The 25,049-nt window shown below is 42.7% G+C and overlaps 1 protein-coding gene across 1 annotated transcript in view; it reads left to right on the top strand.

Annotated features, from left to right (window-relative positions):
- The window catches only part of itga11a (integrin, alpha 11a), a 74,984-nt gene that overhangs the window by 43,950 nt on the left and 5,985 nt on the right, over window positions 1-25,049 (top strand). Inside the window, exons 14-21 of the mRNA XM_084476277.1 lie at window positions 5,300-5,503; window positions 5,811-5,941; window positions 6,795-6,961; window positions 15,129-15,268; window positions 19,971-20,081; window positions 20,221-20,306; window positions 20,501-20,711; window positions 21,755-21,853. Coding sequence (XP_084332403.1) covers window positions 5,300-5,503; window positions 5,811-5,941; window positions 6,795-6,961; window positions 15,129-15,268; window positions 19,971-20,081; window positions 20,221-20,306; window positions 20,501-20,711; window positions 21,755-21,853 — 1,149 coding nt within the window. The remainder of the gene's footprint in view (window positions 1-5,299; window positions 5,504-5,810; window positions 5,942-6,794; window positions 6,962-15,128; window positions 15,269-19,970; window positions 20,082-20,220; window positions 20,307-20,500; window positions 20,712-21,754; window positions 21,854-25,049) is intronic.

The raw sequence follows: 25,049 nt of genomic DNA, 5'->3' as shown, positions 1-25,049 counted from the left end.
TTATTGAAATCCAGCGATTTTCCTTTGATTCAGCAGCAGCTTAGAATAGCTTTTATAATCACAGTGAAAGACCGTAAGATGAAAGATTTCCTATAATCTCTGGTTGAAAACAAAGGAACATAAAGCAGGCTTATGCGCTCATTTGATCGCCGGCTTTCATGGCTTTTGTCTATTGATGTAGCGAATGATTAGCAGACTGAGAACAAATGCAATGAGGAAAAACAAACAGCGGAGTATGATGGCTGCTAAAGAGTTAGGACAGCAGTCAGAGCAGTTGTCTAAATAAATTGATTTCAAGAGAAGACGTGTCCTTTAGCTGAAGCCTTGATGTAATCCATAGGCAGTCCCATAGAACAAGGAGTCATAACCACAACCTGAACCGATCTCCTGACCATATGGGCCATCTTGATAAACTTATTTTATCTTCTTGTTCCAAGACCTCTCTGTAGTCTGCACATATTGGTTGTGTTTATGGCCGATATGCTGAGTTTCTATATGTGTGCATGATGACCAGTTAATGAGAGTTGTGCAAGGGGTCCTGGGAGTGTTTATATCTGGTTTTATGAAAGATGTCCTGAGCACTTGTCCACTTTGATGCTGAGATTGTTGAGGTCGAGAAGGACTAGGTTTGAAAGATTAAGGCCATGTCCACATGGAAACAATTTTTGTGTAAAAACGCAGGAAAAAGTCTTGCTCGTTTGGGCCGACCGTCCAGATGGACCCAGCGTTTTCAGTGCCTGCAAACGCACTTTTTTGAAACCAGATCCCAGGGGGGAAAAGAGAAAAAACGGCCCCCTGCGTTTTCGTGTTAGGATTTGTTAGGATACGCAAACGATGACGTCACACCCCCACACCCCCCCCCCCCCCAGTGGGCAACGTTAGATTTCCGTCTAATTTGTTTTTAAATATTTTTGTAGCTTTAAATACAGCCCCTTGGTAAATTGAATTAATAACTGTACATTAAAGTCGTTTCTGCCCAATCTACAAGGTTTGACAACTGCTGTTGTTGTTCGGTTTCTCCTCCTCGACTGTATGTTTGTATACAGCGCGCAGGCTTGATGCGCATGCTCCACCTCGTATCCTTCTTCTTTTGGTGGAGAACCAGAGCCACATATAGGCCTGGAATATTTACCACAGCGTTTCTACAGCTAGATGCATTTTTGCAATGAGTCCATCATTATGGAGAAATTCCTGAAACGCTGCCAAGAAATATGGGGGGGAAAAGATTGTTTTTGTCCGTTTGGACAGGGCCTAAGTCTTTATTATCACATGCACAACAAGTAACAACAAAACCTGAGTGACCCCCTACATGCACTGGCAAATCACATCGCTATATACTACGGGCCTCGAAATTGGACACCTCTTGTGTCTCCCACTCCCTTTCCAATTTATTGAACATGCACTTATCTTCCCACCCTGTATTCTCAGTATATTACAATGTAAAGACATCAACATTACAATAAAAAGATATTACATCTCAAACATTACAGTGTAAGGAAGTTACATCTTAAACATCTCAATCATTACAGTGTGAAGAAGTTGCATATTAAACATTAGCTATATCTTATGTGGGGTAGAGAAATACTCTGGGATTAAAATCCACCCGTCACCTTGTTCATTAACCTGATCTAAAACAGACATGATATACCACATGTGTTTATGGGTTGAGCCGTATAATCAATTCTGTTTAAACAATAAAACATGCATTAAAACAATTCAACAATACAACAATAACTTAAGAGGTGGTTTTTAGAAATTTCTAGATGCTGGCTTGAAACCAATTGGGGTGTCAGTAAGAACACAGGGTTGTCCAGTCAGTAGTAGGTTGATGGGTGATATATATATATATATATATATATATATATGTGTGTGTGTGTCTGTGTGTGAATTGCCACAATTCAGTTAAATAATATATCTTTCAAAAAGCCTTATAAGTTTACATAGTGTCATAACTAAATTCATTGACCACAAACAAACTCAAATTTCTCAGTTCACGCACACAAGGAGTTCACAGGCACAGCCCTCAGGGTCTGAATAAGGTCCATAATCGGGTTAAGGTTGTCACACATTAATACTCCGATATTAATCGGAATAAGGTCTTAATCAGAATAGATTGCCTTTAATTAGATTAAGGTCATATTCGGAATAAGCATAATCTGAATAAGCTATGTGGAGTATTCCAATCATATTCTGATTATTGAGGTGCATTCTAGACATGTATACACCTTAATCACATTATAACGTCCTTTCAGAATATTCGCAGCATTTTGCGACAAGCCGACAACTGAGTCACATTATGGCAACTGACTTACAATGCGTGTTGTTTACTCGTGACACACACAAGTCTCACATTTGTTATGTTGTACGCGAGCAGATACCGTTTACGTTTCGCGAGCAGATAACGTTTAAGTTTCATATTTTCAAAGTTGTTTATGAGCATAATAATCAATAAGAAAACCGAAATTATAGTATAGGGTAGAGCGTTGCTATGAAAATGTAACCCTTATTTTTGGTCTGGTAGCGTCCTCCGGTCACTTCAGGATCGTGGGAACATTCAGGTTCAGGGTTCCCGCGGGGTCTTAAAAAGTCTTAAAAGCATTGAATTTATGAATTTGGAAATAATACCTTAAAAAGACTTAATTTTGATATCTGGGTCTTAAAATTTGTGCAGTATGTAACTTCTCCGTATCGCATTCTCCTCAAAAGTTTCATTTGTCAACCACTATTATTTTTGATTAAATAACGTAGCCTAAATAAAGAGTGGCGGAACCAATAATTGAGAACGCAACGCTGCCCGGGTCCGCACACGTCACTTTGTTACAGCACTACAACACAGACCACAAGCAACAAGCCAAGCAGAAGTGCGAAAAATCAAAGAAAATCTAAGCAGAACACAAGAAAGTCTGTGGTCTGTGTCTGTGCTGTGGTGATGTAGCGTAAGTACTCACTACTATGCTGCAATGTTACATCATTCTTCCATAATGCTTTACTAAGTGTTTGAAATAACGCTGTTTAAAAGAACGGCGTTAGGTAACGCTGTTATTTTTTCAGTAACGGGGTAATCTAACTAATTACTGTTTCCGTCGTTACAACGCCGTTATCGTTACTGAACGTTAAATGCGGTGCGTTACTATGAATTAATTGAATAAACTACGTAATCCGAACGCACCCCTTGCTCCACACACAAACTGCTAGTGAGGAGACCCGGGTGGGCTAATAACGAGATAAGCGATTATGATTGGCTAAGGCAGAGTCATGTTTCATGGTAGCCAATCGGAGCCAGTGTTTTTACACACAAGCCAGGATACGCGTGCCACACGCACACGCACACACAAACACCAAACTGATTCGATGAAGCAGTAGAAATGGCGAGTCCGGAGCAATCCGATGAAAAGTTGTAATTTTCAAGGTGGAGATATAAGCACTAATTCATTGAGGTCAAAGGCAAGAACGTGCATGTAAAGTGTAAATTATGTCCCGGAGCGAATGAAGCATCTCACAACGACACACGCATTTATAAAGCTACTTTTTTTTAAATATAGTAACGCAAATAATTACTTTCCCTGGTAACTAGTTACTTTTATTATAGAGTAATTCAGTTACTAACTCCGTTTTTGGAACAAGTAGTGAGTAACTATAACAACTACTTTTTAGAAGTAACGTTCCCAACACTTGCTTCACAGTCAACATTTTCACATTTGTTTGAGAAATAAATTAACAAATTTAAAAAAAATCGTTTTTCTTTGCCGGTAGGTCTGTGAAATAGGTATTAAGTTTTTATATAAATGGTCTTAAAAAGGTCTTAAAAAGACTTGAATTTGACTTGATGAAATCTGTAGGAACCCTGAGGTTACAAATAAATAAGTCAATGCAGTTGTTCTCAGTGTTCGCGAGAAACACTGCTTAATCAGTCTATGCTGGGCTACATGTAAACTGGGAATATGAACAGAGAGTATTCTTTTAATAACTCATGTGAACACCTTCATCGCAATATTACCATAATCAGAATAAGGTCCATAATCGGCTTAAGGTTGTCCATGTAAACGCAGTCAGTGTCTCTGAACAAAGGAAAGGGGTGTGATCACAGGTGTGGCTTAAATAGGCCCAGTCCCATTTCTCTCCCCTTAAAGGCCCCATGGCATGAAAATTTCACTTTATGAGGTTTTCTATTGTGGAAGACCACATTAATATGAGTTCCCCTAGCCTGCCTATGGTCCCCCAGTGGCTAGAAATTGCAACACAATAACGCAAGCTTGCCTAAAGTTCCCATTTGGTGAAAAGACTAGACTGTGTCGGGTTCTCTGACGTCTCTGGTATTTCCACAACGAGACTTGTAGTGGGGGTTATCTCGGCCATGGTTGAGAAGGAATTTGGAACCGCGAAATGGAGGAGAAAGGGATTGCCCGGGATTGTCCGCCAGAGCCCTGCTGCCTGGGTGGCGCCTTGCGCCTCGGTGGCGGGCAGAGGGCAGCGGGGCTCTGGCGGACAATCCCGGGCAACAATCGAGGGCAACAATCGCGGGCAACAATCGCGGGCAACAATCGCGGGCAACAATCCCTTTCTCCTCCTTTTCGCGGTTCAGTCTGTACTTAAGATTGACGTGGAAGTGGAAGAACCAGAGACGTCGAAGAACCCGACGCAGTCGTTTGAGATTTTTTTGGCTGTGATATGGCTATAATAAGGCTATAATATAATAATATAATAATAATTTGGCTATAATATAGGGTTAATATATAGGGATATATTATATAGATATCTGTATTATTTAGATATAGAGCTCCAGGACTCCCGCCGGAGCACCCGGAGTGTACACTAGCGCATGGTACCGTGGCCGCAAGCTGCTCAGGGCCACACCCCCACCCTACACCTTGACCCGCCTCTAAAAAACTGCATGTCTGTGGAAAGCTCATTGTGGGACTGGCTCGTCGTGGCTGTTATTCTGCATCAAGGCTGAATTTCTTGAACGTCTTCAAATACTGTATTAGGGGCCCACTAACATCTATATATAAAAGCATCCATAAAGTAACATGCCATGGGATCTTTAACAAGAACACTTGCTTCAGTTCCTTTAAACCTCAGTCATTTTCTACCATAAGATCGAATGGAGGCCTATGATCCGTTGATGTAGCATATGACCATGGGATTGGTCAATTTAAAATAACTTTTTTAAAATCCACACACTTGCTATGCCCTTTCCATGTTTATTTTTCAGGTTTGATAAGACAAGTCCTAGCAATGGTGTTTCATTTTCCTGCACTCTGTCTCTGTCTCTCCATTCCTCCCTCCCTACCTCCCTCAGAACCGGTTCGTCCTTGAGGGGGCACTAGAGATCCACAACGGTGGACAGAATGCTCGCTTTGGATCATCGCTGGCCCCTGTCCCTGACCTCAATGGGGATGGATTCAATGACCTGGTGGTGGGAGCCCCCCTAGAGGACGACCACAAGGGGGCCATCTATCTCTTCTTCAGCCAGCAGACCCGGATCCTTCGCAAATACAAACAGGTAAGTTTATCATGATCATTCTGAGCAATGGTGCTGGGTGGAAGTTCTCACTACCAGGATTTATTTGGGTTTGTTTATGGAGAGGCACAGTCCAAATAGTAGTGGAGGTTACTCAACAGTAGTGGCTCATTCACAGTTTATGATTTATTGTCATTATAATGGCGTACATAAGCTCGGAAACCATTAAGGAACCTCATCAACTAGCGCTGCTGTTCAAACAAATAACACCTAATAACACCAGGAGGATGGGATATTTAGAGTAATGCCATGTGTTCGTCCTGTCCTCTCCCTCGCTGCTGCGGTCCAGAGGATAGCGGCTGCTGACCTGGCGCCCGGCCTGCGCTACTTTGGCCAAAACATCCACGGGAGGATGGACATGAACGAGGATGGGCTGGTGGACCTGGCCGTGGGCTCCTACGGTGCTGCCGTTCTTCTCTGGTTGGTACTGCACCTTTAAGTCCGAGCACGGCACTCGAGATGAAGCTATTATGCGCGTGCGTGTGTGCGCGTGTGCGTGCGTGCGTGTGTGTGTGTGTGTGTGTGTGTGTGGTATGTGTTTTGGTGTGCAAATGAATAGATATAGATACATTTTGATAAACGCTAATAGATATAAAGGGGTAATCTCTAGGGTTGAGCACCGAAACTCGGTTCCAGTAGGGCACGGGTTCCGACGTAAACGGTAGTAACAAGATCGAATAAGAACGCAAATTTTGGTTCCTCATAACGGTGCCTGACTTTTTTTAAAGCTCCCGTGGTGTTGTTGTGTGTGTGTGTGTGTGCGCGTGCGTGCGTGTTGCGAGCATATGTGATTTCAAAGTAACAAACAAACAAACTCAAAGCCGATGCATGCATCCAAAACTATCTGTTCAAAACCAAATAAACAAATAAAAAACTGCTTATTCGCTTCAAATACTTTCTTTTCTTTTCAAAACTTGGGAATTAATACAGCGCGGTACTGAGCGGTTGAAAACAATGTTGGCGTCGCCTGTGGCTGCCTTGCGCATCTGCGTTATATTACTTAATAAAAAATATATATCTCCTACAATATGGATAACATTCCCACCGATAAACCTAATTCAAGTCAAGTAAATTTTATGTCTAGCTCTTAAAGGGACTGTACGAATCAGAAATTCCTTATTATTACTGACCCCCCCTGAATTCAACCCCCCACAGGCTGTCAGGGAAGGGCTAACCTTGAGAAGGAAGGTTCTCAAGGGAGGGTTAGGAGTGCAATGGGTGCCATATTGGACAGACATGATGTAGCATAACAAACACGGCTATTGATTAACAGGTCACGCAGCGTTGTGAGGATCAACGCAAACGTCAGGTTCGAGCCCAACAAGGTGAACATCTTCGTGAAGGACTGCCAGAGAGGTGGCAAAGATGTGACCTGCATGTCGGCCATTGTTTGTCTCAATGTCACCGCCAGGACGGCCATAACTCCCATGCAGGAAATTGGTAAGAGACATCAATCTATCCCCTCCTAGCCCCTCACTCCCTTGCCTGTAAAAATTTTAATCAGCCTATTTGGACCGATGCCCAAGAGCAGGGACATTGAGGAATTTATTCTGACATGTAATTGATTTTGTTTCTCTCTCTCTCCAACACATGTCCCAAAGTGGTCCCTTGTGATGTTTAATTCAGTGTTTTAAAGGTTTAAAGGGAATCCTCACTATATGTGTCGTTATTATATCAAAGGTGCCACTGACATTAATTTATATTGCAAGAAATGTGGTTGTAATTTGGCATTGATATCATATATGACTTTAGAGGGAGTGATTCTGTGTTATAAAAGCTATAGCACCATATAAGCAGATTTTCTTGTTATTGGCATCTCATCTGTATTCAGGTGCAATGGACTTGTGTCTTGCAAACTATGATTGATGTGTATGTGTTCATCTATCCGAGCATGGCATTACAGCCAAAATATGATGGCCATGAAGAGGGATTTCAACCCAATTTACACCCTGCTACTTAGCAAGGTGGCCCCTCAAGAAAGCGATGTACACCACTCCTTACTAGAATCAGGATCTGGTTAAAAGAAGATCACATTAAATCACATAGGTCTGCATGGCAGACCTCCATATATATGTTTACACTCTTACTCTATTACTGACAGTGGACCCACAACTGTGCATGGAATCTAATGGCACATTTCCACCGGAGGGTGTGGGTCGGTACAGTCTGCAAAGGTGCAGCACGGGTCACAGTTCCACCGCCAAAAGTGGGTGTGATCCAGACTCTCGCAGTACTCCTCCGTTGTGGTACTGAGACACCATCCGTTGATTGGTCGACAGAATCGTCCCTTCCATACGACAGGGGATAATAAAAACAAACACAGTACTCGCAAGGTATTTTTGGGCTATGAGATCACAATGCTTATGTAGCTGCCCTGGCTATCGCCGTCCGGCTTAAACTCCGCCCTACCATAAGGGTACTGGCGGCGGTGGAAATGCGAGCTGCAACTGAGCCGGGCTATACCCCACCCTCAATACTGGGCTGAGGCGTGCTTGGTCTGAAGCGTACCCACCAGTGGAAATGCGCCATAAGAGATGACAGGAAGACCAGGCCGTCATAGGCCGCATACAATAACAGTGGAAGTACTCACATTTCTACAGCATGATTATTCCTCTGGTCGTAACCAAAGCTGGGAGGCTTGTCTAGTGGGAAGATGGAACGGCTGGTGTTATAAAAGATTGTTTCATCTATATCGGTGAGATGGTGGTTTAAACCTGCTGTCCACCATCACTACCCTGCTGCTGAACAGCAAGATTTGCGATCACATTGATTGTGTACTTACTCACTTTTTATTTTGACTGTCTGTGCCACTGAGTCACTGTGTGAGTAGTTATCTGGTGGTGGTTTCCCCATGTGTTTTTATCCACACCACAGGACTGTTTGGATATTAAGAACTAAACGTTTTTTTTAGGGATGCACCGAAATAAAAATTCTTGGCCGAAACCGAAAACCGAAAATGAGGAAACCAAGGCCGAAAACCGAAAACCGAAACACCGAAATAAATTATTATGCCAATTATTAGTAGGCCTACCATTGCATTTATAGCTATGACTGTGTACTAACCTCACTAAAATCAAGGCATTGCAATTCAAAGAATAAATCAATTCCAATTATAAAAATATTTATTTAGCACTGAAAAAACAACAACACCGTTTTCTGTTTTGCACTTTGCAGACGATTCCTAAGCTCGCGGATGATAGCCGACAGCTCATAGAAGCTGTCTGCACTTTGCGGACGGTCCCTAAACTCGCGGCTGATAGCCGACAGCTCATAGAAGCTGTCTCATAGAGAGCCGTCGCTAAAGACGGCTCGTTTCGATGAAAACAAGGTTGTAGCTGATCCGTGGGTCTTTTTCAGATATATGGAAATATGCCCACACCGCAGATATGTTGGCGCAGAGGCGCTTATCCAGACAAGCGTGTGCTGGCCGCGGTTTTTGTTTGCGTCATCACAATTTCCTGTTTCGGCCGTGTTGTTTCGGTGATAAAAGTGTTTCGGCCGAAAGCCGTAAATGCGCTTTTGGGCCATTTTCGGCCAAAAATTTTCGGTGGCCGAAATTTCGGTGCATCCCTAGTTTTTTTTTTTTTTCAGGCCTGCAATTTTGTGATTTTAGGGGCAAGGCCACTTAGGGGCAATTTTTTTGAGGGCACAAAGGCCACATGTCAGGGCATCGAGGCCATAAGTTTAAAAACATGATTTTGATTTCACTTAAATAGACAAATCCATTTCTAAAAGCATTAATGCCTTTTTAATAAACAGTGCAACACTTCTAGAGAAATTTTTAATTGTTTTGCAGTTTTTATCTACATCTTGAAGAGCCCTTTTGTGATAATTCTCCACTTCTTTTTCAAAAGGGAAAAAAAGTTGAGAGTGAATTTGTTGAATTTAGTTAAATATTAAAACTGTATTGTGTCTATAAGATAAGAATTTGCCATAAGTAATATATCTTTTTAAATTACGCATTATAATTACGACCATTTCAAAATGACAATAACCCTCCCTCTGCCATCTTAGAGACGTCACAGGCCTCAGCCAAGGATTGTGTACGTGATGTCACCATCATGGGGGTAGCCAGTGTTGCCAGATTGGGTGGCAAATGGGAAGAATGGGAATCTCTGGAAGAGATTCCCATAATTGGTCAGAAATTAGCTGGAAGCGGCCTACAGTCAACCAAAAGAGAATTGGTTGAGCATTTGTCTCATAAATATCTTACCAATGGCTCTGGCAATTCTTAAAAATTACATTCAAATAGTAGCTCTTGAATCTAACCTAGAGCACCTTTTAATGAGTGGTTTATTATTATAGTTTAATAACGGAGACTATACTGACGTGGGCCATGTAGGGCCATGGCCTGGGGCTACTAATGTCCCGGTGGAAAGCAGATTGGGTGAGGCTGCCTGCGGCCGTGGGCCACACCTGCAGGGGACTCTCTGCTCCCTGTTTGTTTGAATAATAATAGAGATGGGACGGCGCTTAGGTTTCATTCGTGTTTTCAGTTAACCCCCGTCGACTCGACATCTTGATGAAATCCATGAGACGAGCGTGTGTGTGTGGGTGGGAGGTGGATGGTGGGGGGTGTTCTCTTGTCCTCTGTGTCCTTATCCAATGGATTCATTTCATTTTCCCCTTGTTAACCGTGATCGTGTGTGTGTGTGTGTGTGTGTGTATATGTTTGTGCTTGTCTGTCTGTCTGGTAATGAATGGCAGATGTTCTGTTGTTTGTCGGTTCTCTCTGGTATATGAACTGAAACTTTTTTACAGTCTCCATAAAGCACCAACTTACCTCATGCCAATGTCCTCTCGTTTAAAAGCTTTTTATGCATTAAAGAAGTACAAACAGTGACTTTATTACGTGTTTGGAACATCAAACTGGCAGGGGATGTCCTCTGTGGCCATTATCAGTATCACAGGGATGGTTAATCTGAAGTACTGTCCTACTTCTCCAAATCCTTAATGTCTGACCTAGGACTATGAGAGAGTGCCTTGTTTTATGCACTCCATTATTGCCTTCAACCATCATCTGCACACCTCACAGTCATGCATCAAACTAGGTGTGGAACAACTTAAGGTGAAGTTCCTTGCATTGATATTGTTAGCCCTGAACCACACTGGCACGCCAAGTATCCATGGACAGAAGATCCAGCATCTCTACCCAACAACAAGAGAGCAGTTGAAGCCACATTTCACAGAATGGAGAAGCAGCTGGCGAAGGAACCAGAGTGGAAGACGGCCTACGCTTCACAAGTCCATGAAATGGTTAATCGCAAAGCTGCAGTGAAGCTGTCCAGTGAAGTTCTGCAGAGCTGGACTGGGCCAGTGTGGTACATAAGTCACCTGATCACGCCAAATCCACATTCAGTCTCCACCCCAGTGAGGCTAGTATGGAACAGCAGCCAGAAGTACAGAGGCCTGAGCTTGAACAACATGCTGATCAAAGGTCCTGACGTCCTGAATCCGATCAGAGCTGTCCTGCTGAGGTTCCGAGCTGGTGTCTTTGCTGCCCTTGGTGACATCCGCAAGATGTACAACTCTGTCTGGCTGGAAGAAAGAGAGGTCCACCTGCACAGGTTCCTGTGGCGCGACACTGAAGATGCTGAGATAGAAGATTTTGCGATAACAAGAGTCAACATCGGAGACAAACCCGCTGGTTGCATAGCCCAAGTCGCAATGCGAGAGACCGCCAACTTGCCTCCATTCAGCCACTTCAAAGAAGAGAAACGTGTGCTGGAGGAAGACGCATATGTCGATGACATCCTGACCTCTCACAACAACCTCGACCACCTGAAACTCCTCACGTCCAACATCGAGCAGATCCTTAAAGCAGGAGGATTCTTCATGAAGCCCTGGGTCTATTCTGATCAAAGTGGGAGGAAAGGGCAGAGAAGTGAGAAGATGGAGTCAAAGACCATGATCCTGCCGAACCAGCTCACTGAAGAGGATAACAAAGCCCTCGGCCTCGGTTACACCATTGAAGATGACAAGCAACATGTCATGGTTGCAGTGAACTTCTCCAAGAAAAGGAGAAAAATGCGCCTCGGCCAGGACTGACAGAGAAGAAGTAAGAAGACAAACTCCAGACCCACTCACCAGAAGAGAACTGTTAAGCCAAGTCTCTGGTCTCTATGATCCACTCGGCCTTGTGGCTCCAGCCAAACAGAAGGGAGCCATCCTGGTCGGAAGAGCTTTTTAAGAAGCAAAAGTAATGTACTTCAAAGAAGACACCTGGGATGCTGCCTTGTCCAAAGAACTCAGAGAAGACGCCATAAAGCAAAAGGTTGCAAGAGATGCAAACTCAAGTTATTTACTTTTGGAAGTCCTGGAGCAGCAAGTGGCATACTGCTGAAAGAAACGTTGCCATTGGAGACATAGTTTGGCTCTGCAACCAAATGCACTAAGGGGGCAGTTCAGGCTAGCAAGAGTTGTCAGTGTGAATGCAGATTCCAAAGGCATCGTCCGGGATGTCCACGAGAAAGTCTCTCAGAGTGGGTGTGTTCAGGTGAAGACTCCAAGACCTGTTGCCAAAGAGTCCAGGTCTAAGGAGAAGGAATTCCAAGGTCCCATACTGCATCAGGATGTGCGGCGCCTCATCGTCCTTGTCCCGGCGGAGGATCAATTTGACGGGGCCCAGCTCGCCTGAGAGGTGCAATCTTTCCGGGTCGCACCGCGCAAAGATCGAGTGGGAGGTGTTGAGGCAATTTGCCTGGAGGTGTGCTTGTGTGCTTGCGCGTGCATGTGACGGTGGCCTTGCTGCTACATGCGCGTAACAGCGGGCGTGCTGCTCCACAGCACCTCAGCAGGTGAGCGCAATTAGACTAATCAGCAGCACACGCCAAAAACCCCAGACAATATAAGGAACGCAAGTTTGTTCAGTTTGTAACCCAGCTAAGGACAGCAAAAGAAAGAAGAAATCGCTAAAGAGTCACGGAATTAGGACGCATGGGAAAAGGAAAAGATCAAAAGGGCTACCGGTAAGCTCATGTCTCTTTACTGGACTGTTTTAAATGTGATCGCTGGCTACGTAGTAGTCTGTGTCTATGGGCACGAAATGTATTGTCTGTTATGTATTGTCTGAAAGTTTAACATTGTGTACATGCGTAAACTTAGCGGCTGCCATTGCAATTGGCTAAGCTCTTTGTTTAGTTATTAATCTGTTTAAACTCTTTAATAAATCTTGAAGATGTGTACATTGATGGAGTGTATAAGTATTAGTTTGAATATAGTGAATTTTGCTTTATGGAAGTGCAAGGGGTAAATGTTTAGTTTGTGAATAAAAAGACTATTAGTATTTCTGTTAAGAAATGGTTATGCTAATCTACAGTAAAATCGTTTAGAATGCTTGATTTGATTTAAGTTAAAGAATTAGTATTTAGTTAAAATTGTGGTAGAAATTCATGTCATGTATAAAATCTGTATAGAATGATCTAGGTTAAAACAAGGTAAAAACAGGTTTATTTAAAAGTAAATGGTTCTGTAAAGTAGAACTGGCTTTCTGTTTAGTCAATGCCTAATTTACACAGTATTTACCTGGGTTGATAAATAACGAAATAATGGTTAATGTAGGTTTAAATTATACCTACCCTTTTCCTAATTAAATGTACTTTGTTGTGTTTGATAAAAAATACTGAACTTTATTTACATTGTTTTATTTTTTGTATGTTTAAAGGTTTTTCACCTTCCTTGTTTACTGGTCAAATAAATTGAAGAACGAGTGAAATCCTGAGTCTGGTCAAGTCCTTCCCTTTTCAAGTGTGGGAAGCCATAATGTTGCAATACACTTGACAGATAGACTCTTTAAAGCTGACATTCTACCACCAGGTGTGAGTGTGAGTGTGAACAGCTTCGGCTAATCATACTCCTGGTGGTAATATGTCACCTTTAACAATAAGAGTTGGAAAGGGATTCACAGTGCCCCATTAGATGACACAGTCTAGCATTAAACAGCATGCTCCATTAAAACACATTGGAATCAAATATGTTATTACGGTTATTTCTTAAATAGAATATACCCTGATTATAGTCCCTCAAAACCCCCAAATAAGCATGAAAAACATATTTATTATTTTGTTATCAAAACGCATATTAATGTTGAAACATTGTTAATATTGCATTTTCCATGGATCAAATGGATGTCATCCATGTTTGGTTTTCAGCGATAGCAGCATCCATAGCAACCACCATAGCAACCTTGAGAGTCATGTGATGTGGACGCAGGCCCATTGAAAATAATAGGTCAAAAAAACATATCAGAGCCGTTATTGTTAAACTACTACATTGCGGACCAACGTAGTTTTACTACATTTTCCTGTGAGACTGGGTTTAACTTATCTAGAGGGTGTACCCACTGTGCACCCCCCTCCCCCTTCTGAAGTCGAACAAAAATCCCCCGATTAGAGGAACTCACACGAAAAAGTAGGAGAAACGCACCCATTCAAAATGCATGGTTTTACATTTTTTTTTCGATTCTTTTTTGTGAGCATGAGCACGAAATCGTCTGATACCGGGTTGTGCCCACAAAGTTTTGCTGATGGTGTGGCACTGAAGTGGACATCATTATGGCCCTGCCTATGGCGTCGTACTGCAATGACATGTCCCTTTGCATTCAAAGTGAACAGTTCATTGAACGGTTCCATTGAGAACAGTGCCAGTTTCCATGAAATCCTGACAGCCGACCATTCTCTAGGTATAAATGCCATTACCGGTATAGGCATTTCTACACTGCCAAGCCTGTACAGTCGCGGCTTGGCACACCCTACAATTTTACTGTCTTGCCTGTGTAAAACTGTGAGGGTCAAATCCCCCCCTCGTCAAGGAGCTGGCTTTCTTGGTTTGTTGGAGTAGGCGGGACTACGCACAGAGACCTCTTCAGAATAATTTGCATACTCCAAATGTTTTTATTTTTTTATTATTTAAGCCAATCGCATGCAGGAATGAGAAGACTACATCTGAGTGTAGGCTACAAACATGATTATCTATTTGCAAGTGCAAAAACGCCAACATATACTTAAACATATACTTACTAGAATAACATTCTAGTTTTTTATCCTGACAAAAGCCTCATAAGGAAAGTTCCTCTGCTACTTTCACGCAGATCACACCATCTTTCACCATCTTCGTTAAATGAGACTGCATCACCTTCCCATGATGGTCAGCAGCTTGCAGATTTTACCGTCTCTCCCGTTAGAAATACTCATGTTGATATCGCTGCATTGTCTCTGTTGTAGAGACAACGCAGCAACACCTCTACCCAAGTCCCGCCCTGGAACCATGAAGTCGTCTAATTTAATTTACATGAAAATGAAACCACCAATATGTGTATGGTCCGGGAGGGTAAATTGGGGTGTGAAATCAAGCCGGTAAATTACCTCGGTCAGTGTAAATGTGCGGACCATGCCGGGAAAAAGGCGGGCATAAGATGGGCATATTTGGCTGGGAAAAAACGTTTTATGATTACGCCAAATACATACATAAGGCCTAAGTAAATAAGTGAGAAAGAATTGAGAGTAATATACAGTACATTTTATTATGATTGTTTTATGAATAATGATTGTATAATAAATAGTATAAAGTTATGCATTTACTTAAGCTTTCTCTTTTTGTTTTCCATTAGCGATCAAATACAACGTCTCAATTGCGGAGCGTCGTTTCAACCCCCGTGCCATTATGGACAGCCTGGACAAGCTGCAACCTCAGAACCTGACCCTCCTTCCTGGGCAAGAGGCCTGTGAACACATCTACTTCCATGTGTTGGTGAGGCAACCACCATTTCTAACCCTTACCACTTATTATCTAACCGCATTTACCCTTCCAGTGTTGGGCAACCACCAGAAAGCATAATTTGCAGGCAATCAACACCAGTTTAATGTAATTAGCTAACCCTGATTACAGTCAGTATGTTTACATGCCACATACGTACACGACAGCCATAGTTCGACTTTTCTCCTCAATTGGACAACAGCAATTGTCAGAGTATACATGGCGGTGAGAAAGTCGATTCATTGGCAGAAGCACGTCATACCCTGGTACGATAGGTTACGTCACCAGCAACAACAAACTCAGACGGCATTCGAGAAAGATGTTTTCAGTAGACAGCTGTTAGTTCGGGTCCATGTAATTTCTCTGACGCTCCATTGTTCCGACCTCTCAATAACCCAAAATATTCCCATTGGTCCTACAGCCCACTACTCCGATGTCCCTTTATTTTGAAAAAATAAACCCTCTACTCCGACATCCCATTGTTCCGGTCCCATTGTTCTTTTGTGGATCACCTCCAATAATCTGAATAATAATCTGAATCAACAATAATTAAATCTGCAAGCAGCATTGGGCGGGACCTCGCACTCTACGCAACTCGGGCCGCAGCCGCGTCACGTGCCGTCATGACATGTGCGGACCACGACGTGAAATTTTCACCCCGCTCCCAAGCCCTCATCGCCAGAAGCTGAGGGAGACCACTCTACGTTGTCACACGTTTCAGACACGGTGCAAAAGACTTGGCCAACTTTGACGGCACGCCACGGACACGCCCTTCAACATACAGTCACAAATAGCACGGCGTTCATTCAGCAACATTATTCAAGTGTACTGTCCAATTTTGAAGCAGATCCGATAAATTCCCTAGGAGTTTGTTCGTTCAAATACAAGACCACACAATTCAAAATGGCCAACTTTGATGGCACGCCACGGACACGCCCTTCAACGTACAGTCACAAATAGCACAGTGTTCATTCAGCAACATTATTCAAGTGTACTGTAAATTCCCTAGGAGGAATTTGTTCAAATACAAGGCAAAAAATTCAAAATGGCTGCTGAGAGTGAAAATTAAAAATGAAAATAGCTGACTTCTTGAGGGGTTTGGGGCATGGGTCCAAGAGGCTTTTCTGTAGGTCATGGGACGTTATACGTGCCTACCGAGTTTCATACATATTGGTGAAACGTGGCGCAGGGGCTGATTTTTAAAGTTCCTGTAGGGGGCGCTACACACATTAGAAACACGATTTTTGGTATGTGGCACCAGTCTACACGTGTCCTGTGAATTTCATATTCATAACTATTACGGTCTCCGCAGAGTGATTTACCCTGACACCAGAGCCTGTGGCGGCCATGTTGTTTTGCCAATCGACTGTATTTTACATGAGCAGTTGTAACTTTGGTCCCCAACGGCCACTAAGTCGGTCCCGCTCAAATCAAACATTGCGTCTATGAACTGTGGCGATTTTAGTGACAGGCCACGCCCATTTCGATGCCATGCCCCATTTGAAAATATGTTGAATTTATCTTGTTCAGAATTTGATTCTGAACAACTTTTGTATTGGGGTCAACATCATAGGAGTCCAACTTGATGTTGATATGAGCAATTAACTATTTTCGCGGTTTAAACCACACCCCTTTTAGAACTCAATGGTGCTTTGAACTTTATTGTACAGACTAATCCTTATGTCAGATTGAAGATAATGGGCCATAGATGATATGTGCCAAAGGATTTTTGTCAAAGTCTAAAAACCTGGGATCCTTGGGGAATTTACTGTTTTTAACTAAATTCAAAATGGTGGAAAATCTGGCTACGGGAAGTGTTCAGTCCAAGAGGCAAATTTGTTCAGCATGAGGATATGCATGTGTGCACAAAGTTTCATGAGTGTAGGTCAAACCGGTTACGAGATATGCTTGTGCAAATTTTGCACTTTTGAACAGTTGGTATAGCACCACCTTGGGGCCAATGTGAATTTGACGCATAGGATATCACATTTTTCACCAGTCCCCACAAATGTGCCAAATAAAAATGAGTTTTCGTATATGTTCAGGGGGGGAAAAATGCAGTCAAAGTTCTGAAAAATAAAATAATAATAATAAACTGACCAAAAACAATAGGGACCTTGCAGGTTCTGCTCTGTCCCTAATAATAATAATAATAATAATAATAATAATAATAATAATAATAATAATAATAATAATAATAATAATAAACATAGCAAAAACAATAGGGACCTTCCAGTTCCTGGCTCGGTCCCTAACAAGCAGAATTACTTTTCTCTAGCCTACTAACACATTTCGATATTGTATGCCATGTGTCTGCCTGGCAGGGAGTCCGGTGGTGGAGCTCCTCCGGAGGCGAAGCTTCTCCAGCGGGAGTCCGCATACAACAACAATCCCTTTCTCCTCCATGTCGTGGTTCAATCTGAACTTCAGAGAGTCAAAGCCAAAGTTATTTTCCCCCCATTCCTTCTCAACCATGACCGAGATAACCCCCAATACGAGTCTTTACTTGTTGTGGAAGTACCAGAGATTCAGAGAACCAGACGCAGTCTTTAACATTCATAATATCAGAGAATATCCCCTTCAGTTCGGCCGCGGCGCAATGAATGAATAAAACACGTCAGAAGAAAAAAACACTTATTTTGACAGATGTGCCCAAAGTTACTACTTTACAACCTTGTTGATGACCAACTTTTAGAAAAACATGTACTTTTAATTCAGCCTTGGGTGAATGGAATGAAATCGAAGTGTAGTGTGTACTTCCACCTGCATTGAATACATGCGCTTTCGTGGCCAGGGATACACTTTTTATAGGGAGTAACTGCATTGGCACGACACTGGCTTCCTCCATCTTCTTCGCCACCTTTTTAAATAAATCGGCGCTTCTTGTTTTCCAACAGCGACAACAACACGACTATCGTCTCCTATTTCCGGCTCACGGCCCCCGGAAAAAATCTCGAGCATGCGCAGGACGCAAAATCAGATTCCAATCTGATTGAGCGTATACATGCACGATTAATGCGACTATCAATTGAATAATCTAGGGGTCTTAATCTGACTATGAGAAATCCTCTGACTATGAGAAAGTCAGACTAAGGTGTATACATGCATCTTAAAATCAGACTAACCCAATAACTTGATTTTCTAGTGTGTTCTAGTGTCATATAAACGCACTGACTGAACTGTTCTTTTTCTCACTATTTAGCTTATCGGTTTGAATAAATAATGCATGGTTTAGAAAAGCGTCATGACCAATGCAAGACGATCGCTGTGTTCTGTTTCCATGTTGTGTTGACGTCCTACAAACTGTACTTAACATGTTTACAAAATCCCTTTTAAAACAAAGTAGTAGTAAATAGTGAATTAATAGTGAATTCAGCATTATAAAGCATTGTTCCGACATGAGTTTTCATTAGTAAGCAAGTCAGTTATAAAAAAAAATTGAGACATTAGTTACACTTCTTGTGTGAGTTCCTCTAAAGTGATGACTATATATTCCCTACTCCATTTTACTACTTATTATTTGGTACTGCTGCAATGGTGCTTGAGGCATTTCCAGCATTTAAATATCAATTATAAATGGCAAGTAAGGTATTCAACATTTTTTTTACACTGTCAAATATTCCCGTCTTATGCTCGCCTTTTTCCCGGCATGGTCCGCGCATTTACACTGACCGAGGTTATTTTCCGGCTTGATTTCGCACCCCAATTCACCCTCTCGGACCCTATACTTATTGGGGGTTTCTTTTTGATGTAAATGCGATTGGACGGCTTCGCGGTTCCAGGGGCGGGACTTGGGTAGAGGTGTTGCTGCGTTGTCTCTACAACAGACAACGTAGCGATATCAACATGAGCAGTTCTAACTGGATGCACGGTGAAATGCACAACCAATATGTTGGCGTTTTTGCACTTGTAAATAGTTAATCGCGTTTGTAGCCTACACTCAGAGGTATACTCATTCTTGCATGCGAGTGTCTTGATTCATAAAAAAATCTAAACTATGTATGCAGTATGCAAATTATTTTAAAGAAGTCTCCGTGCATAGTCCCGCCTACTCCAACGAACCATGAAAGCCGGCTCCTTGATGAAGGGGGATTATACCCCCTCTGTTTTACACAGGCAAAACAATGAAATTGCAGGGCGTGCCAAGCCGCGACCGCACCGGCAGTGTAAACATGCCTATAGAAAGTCCTCACATAAGATGAGCTCACAAAAAAGACTCAACTAATGCATTTTAACTACCTGAATTGATCAATCCAGCCTTTACATGTCGTTTATGAATTCTTATTAAGGCAAAAATACTTAAGATAAGCTCACACAAAATCCTTGCTTTCTAACTACTAAACTATTCAGGAATGGCAGCATTATTAAGGGTTCATAAAGCATTATTAACACATTGCAAATAGATAGTAAATCATTAAGTTACCCTTTAGAAATGGTCTTATAAACCACTATCTAATTATCTTAATAATAATTTATAACTGATTATGAATAGCTTACTAATGAGAATTAATGAATGAACAATGCTTCATAAATAAGGAATTCACCATTTACTAATGCTTTATTTATGCTTTAGTTGCAGTTATTCCAAGAATTTACCAATGTTTCTAAATGTAGAAACATTAAGTGCTAATATGTTCCATGGACAAGGCCTAGTGCACTTATGTAATGTTTTGTAACCCAAGACTATCTCTTTTAGGAGACTACTGACTATGTACGGCCTATAGTCTTTGCTGTACAAGTGGGGATGCAAGATCTAGACCAAGGCCCTATCCTAGATGACACTTGGCCCACTGATTCAAAGACTGAGGTAAAGTAAAGTGCTCTTTTACTATAATGTACTGACATGAATATATGGCTTAATTGTATGGGTCTTCTCAAAATGTGAGATTTAAAAACGATCAAGAATGTATTCAAAGTAATTCAGAGAATGTGTGTTTCTGCTGTAGCTTCCTTTCTGGAATGGTTGTGATGAGGATGATCGGTGTATACCTGACCTGGCACTGCAGAGCGTCACGGATCTGATCACTCCCAGGTAGCTATATACACACACACACACACACACACACACACACACACACACACACACACACACACACACACACACACACACATATACACACACACACACACATACTCTCTGTCTCTCTTTGTTTCTCTCTCCCATCATCTCTTCTCATGTTTTCGCTCTGATTCTTTCCCTGTTCATTACTTCGTCTTCCTTCACAGGAAGTTCTGCAACCAGCCACTGCCCTCCAGCGGTGCTTTCTGCCGGCGCCTGGCTGGCAGCAGCACCGACCCGGCGGTCAGGGTGATGGAGAGCCAGCGGCGGAGGATGGTGGTTGACGTGCGTCTTGACAACAAAGGGGAGAACGCCTACGGGGCTCGCCTCAACATCTCCTACACACACAACCTGCGCTTCTCCAGCCTTATCGTCAAGGTAATGGAGTCTCCTATCTTGTCAGGTCAACATCCCAGCCTTCCGACGATCGCTGTCGTTTTACTTTGCTGTAGGTCAGGGCTCAACAGTGAATAGTTTCTTCCACTGACCTGGTACGGCCAGTGAGAGTGTGGGCCCAGTAAAAGTGGCCAGTATGTTTGAAAGTAATATTTAACAGCATCAGAACATAAACCAACGACATAAACCAACTGCCCCCGGGGCTGCCTGCCTAGCCCCGCTGCCGCGGCAGCAGTCCGTCGGAGCCCCCTGGCCGCCCCTGGGGCTGCCCGGCTCCAACGGACAATCCTGGGCAACAATCCTTTTCTCCTCCATGTCGCGGTTCCCAATTCCTTCTCAACCAACCTGACGCAGACAACCCCAGGCAACAATCGCGGGCAACAATCCCCTTCTCCTCCATTTCGTGGTTCCCAATTCCTTCTCAACCAACCCGACGCAGTCTTTTCACCAAATGGGAGCTTTATGCAAGCTTGCGTTATTGTGTTGTGTGTTATGCGCCATAACACCAACAGCAGAACGGTTATCCAAATAACAAAGAACACTTGCGTTACAGTGTGTGTATTCACACACACACATGTGGCGCTCGCACGGTCCTAGCTCATTGTCTCATTGGCGGGCCAAATTCTCTGGGCGGGCCAAGCAGAGAAAAGACGGAGTAAGATAGCTACTTCTTGGTTTACACCTAATGCAATTTTTAGCTACTGGGGGACCATAGGGAGGCTAGGGGAACTCAACTTAATGTTAGAAAACCTCATAAAGTGAAATTTTCATGCCATGGGACCTTTAATGACATTTATCTGAATGTCAGTCACTGCATACACTGCGTGTTTTGCTAAATAACTAAACGCAGTGCTTTCAGGTCATTCTAATAAATACTGCATAATGTGGGTGGATTATGTAAAGAGTAAAAGCACATACAACTGGGAAGCTCATGAATTCAATGTATTTCACTATATCATTGTAACGCATGAATGTGACTGAATGTGTTCCCAAGTGGTTCTAAATGGCTGTTCTCCTCCATGCAGGAAAACACAGACATTCGTGTGGAGTGTCACAACGAGGCTCGGCTGAGGAACATCAAGCTCTGCAACGTCAGCGCACCATTCATGAGAGCCAAAACCCAGGTGAGTCCCCCCCCTTAAACCACCCACACACCACTCACTCCCACACGGTGGTTGTCCTCACCACGCGTCTGACCTTAAACACACTAGAATAAACATTACCTGTTAAATTTTCAACTTGTATACACAAAGTACTTTTTCAGCAAATAACATACATTATCTGTTCATCTCAACATATTCATCATCTGTTTAATGCAACGAGAGAGGAGAGGAGCGACAAAAAACCTATAATTACTGTTGCTTGTCAAGGGGTCTCCATGGCGATTCATAATGTATGTGATGGCTAATATCACCCTGAAGCCTATATATTTTCTAGCTATACAGCAAGCATGCGACGGCGAGGAAGGGGGGATTTGCATAATACACAGTTCATGCAGTTCATTTATCAAGAAGGAAGTTTAGTCAAATCTGTCATATTATTGTTTGGCTGGATCTTTATTTATGTACCTACCCACGACCCAGTCAGAGAGATCACAAATCTAATGCTTGGGTTGCTGAGGACTGGAGTTGTAGTCTCACAAATGATCGCTAAGGAGTTCAAACCTGGGTGAATGTGGCATATTTTCTTACACTTCATGTTTGTTTCAACCAATCATGTTGCTGGAGGCAGGGATCTGTAAGCACGTAATTAGCTATTGGCAATGAACACTTAAAAATAAGACTAATTTAACTCCCCTTTCGAAGTGAGTAGAATGCATCTTTAACAAAACAGGAAACAAGGCATAAGTCTGCCCCTTGAAGTTCTTTGTGCCTGCCCCCCGAGAGGTTCTGCTAAAGGAGGACTGCTGGATCCGAGATTGCACTAAAGTAGACCACAGCTTCCTAAAGTCCACCGGCTTCAGCACTTCAGACCAACGTGGTTTACTAAGAACCACATGGAAACAACCCATTTGTTCTGGTTCATTAGAGCTCATTACCCTTAGTTTGGTGATGTCATCGTCCTATCCTTCTGTTATTGGACCACCGTCATTGGAGTCACACATACATACATTTGTTGGTTATGCAGTCAGCTTGCGGCAATAGCAGTGTTAAGGCTTTCACACTCTAGCGAAGGTCAAGGCACTTGGAGGATCCTGTCTTGCACCCAGCGCAATTGACTTTCTACACCGACGCATGTATTGTTGCTAGTTTGCACCCGGCGTAAAGCTGATTTTTCCCCCGCAGCAATCTCGCACTATTACACTTGCGCCCTGTGAGGCGTGTTGGCAAAAAGCAGAGGCATGTTACAGCGCAAATGATACATGGTGCTATTTTAATGATCTAAAAAGCAATTGCGCCACTGACCTGGAAATACCTGGTCTAAATGCCCTAGCAGATAGCGCAGTTGCTATTGCTATTTTGCGTGCCATGGCAGGTCGGAACTGCAACATAAGCTTACACACACTTACATACACAGCACAAACATGCAAACGATTAGCCTGATTGAAATATTGTGATGTCAAAGATTGTTCATATGTGTGAAACTGCATATAAATAGCATGTGGATTGTGGAAACATTTTTTTTTCCATAGGGGCTGCATGAATGAACACTGTAGTAATTTGCCATGCGTTAAAATAATAATAACAATAATCTCGAGCAAAGTATATCCAAAACTAAAGTTTTAGGGTAAATGATAACGTTCTTTTAACGTACTTTTAAAACAATACATCTGCAAACACTGTACTGCAAACAGATATTTTACTGACACAGATATTGTGTACAAGCCCATAACTTTTAGAATTGATGAGTATTTGATCGTGAGAAAACATAGTTTTACCGTGAGTGAGTGTTTAAAATAATTAATGAATGCGGGTGTGCAAGTGCAGTTCAACTATATGTGTGCACCCATCTGTTTAAACACACACAAACTAAACACGTAACGCATAAGACAGTCCATGGAAATGTATATTAACGGGGGGATAACGATAATGTATACAATACTGGTAACAAACGATGTTTGTTAGTGTATTGTCACATATCATTAAATAGACCCACAGTTGCGGCCACAGGACCGCATATCATATATGTCCTCTTTGCCGAAATTTACATGACGACTCATTGTGTCTGAAGTTGTAGAATAAAAGGTAATTCCATGTGTGAATTAGGCCTATTATTTGGCCATAAACTGAGCCATTTGAAGTTTGAAATTCAGGTGTTCATGCATCTGTCTCAGCAGAGACTTAAAACGCACTGTCAAAATATCAACTTGTCAAGTTCAAATGCGCTGGCTCTTAAAGGGGATGGGAGATGGCACTCTCATTGGTTTATTGCATGTTACGCCCAAAACACACCTACGGGTATTCAGACCAACCCATTTAAGATTTGCGTCGGCCGCAAGAGTCATTTATCCGCCGGTATAATAGCAACAGCGTCAGAGACCCGCCCACAAAGGTATTTGCGTTTCGTGTTTCATACTTGCGTTTCAGACTGTTAAAATAGGGCCGGAGAGTGCCTTGTGCCATGTGGCATGGAGGAGAAAGGCATCGCAATTGTTGCCCGGGATTGTCTCCTCCTTGGCTCCTCGGGAGCGGTGCCCCGGCGACGGGGCTCCGGCGGGAGACAATCGCGGGCAACAATCCCTTTCTCCTCCATGTCACGGTTCTATCTGGACTTCAGGGAGTCAAAGCCAAAGTTTCCAATCCTTTCCCCCAATTCCTTCTCAACCATGGCCGAGATAACCCCCACTACAAGTCTCATTGTAGAAGTAGGCTAACAGAGACGTCAGAGAACCCGACGCAGTCTAGTCTTTTCACCAAATGGGAGCTTTACGCAAGCTTGGGTTATTGTGTTGCATGTTATGCGCCTTAACACCAACAGCAGAACGGTTATCCAAATAACATAGAAGTGTATGACACTTGCGTTACAGTGTGTGTATTCACACACACATGTGGCGCTTGCACGGTCGTAGCTCATTGTCTCATTGACTGGCCAAATTCTCTGGTCGGGCAAAGCAGAGAAAGGGGAGGTAATCTAGTGCTCGTTTTACACCTAACGCCATTTCTAGCCACTGGGGGACCATAGGCAGGCTAGGGGAACTTATATTAATGTTAGAAAACCTCATAAAGTGAAATTCTCATGCCATGGGACCTTTAAGCAATTTCTTTCAATGGTTTGGAGTTTTTAGTGTAGTATGAGTATTGCTGGAATCACACCAAACCCACTGGACAAAAGTCTGACTTTATAAAATGTATCCTGATATCTTACCCGTTTGTGACAGGG

Source organism: Micromesistius poutassou, assembly GCF_964030765.1.
Source record: "Micromesistius poutassou genome assembly, chromosome: 12".
NCBI lineage: Eukaryota > Metazoa > Chordata > Actinopteri > Gadiformes > Gadidae > Micromesistius > Micromesistius poutassou.
This window is presented reverse-complemented; position numbering and strand designations above follow the sequence as displayed.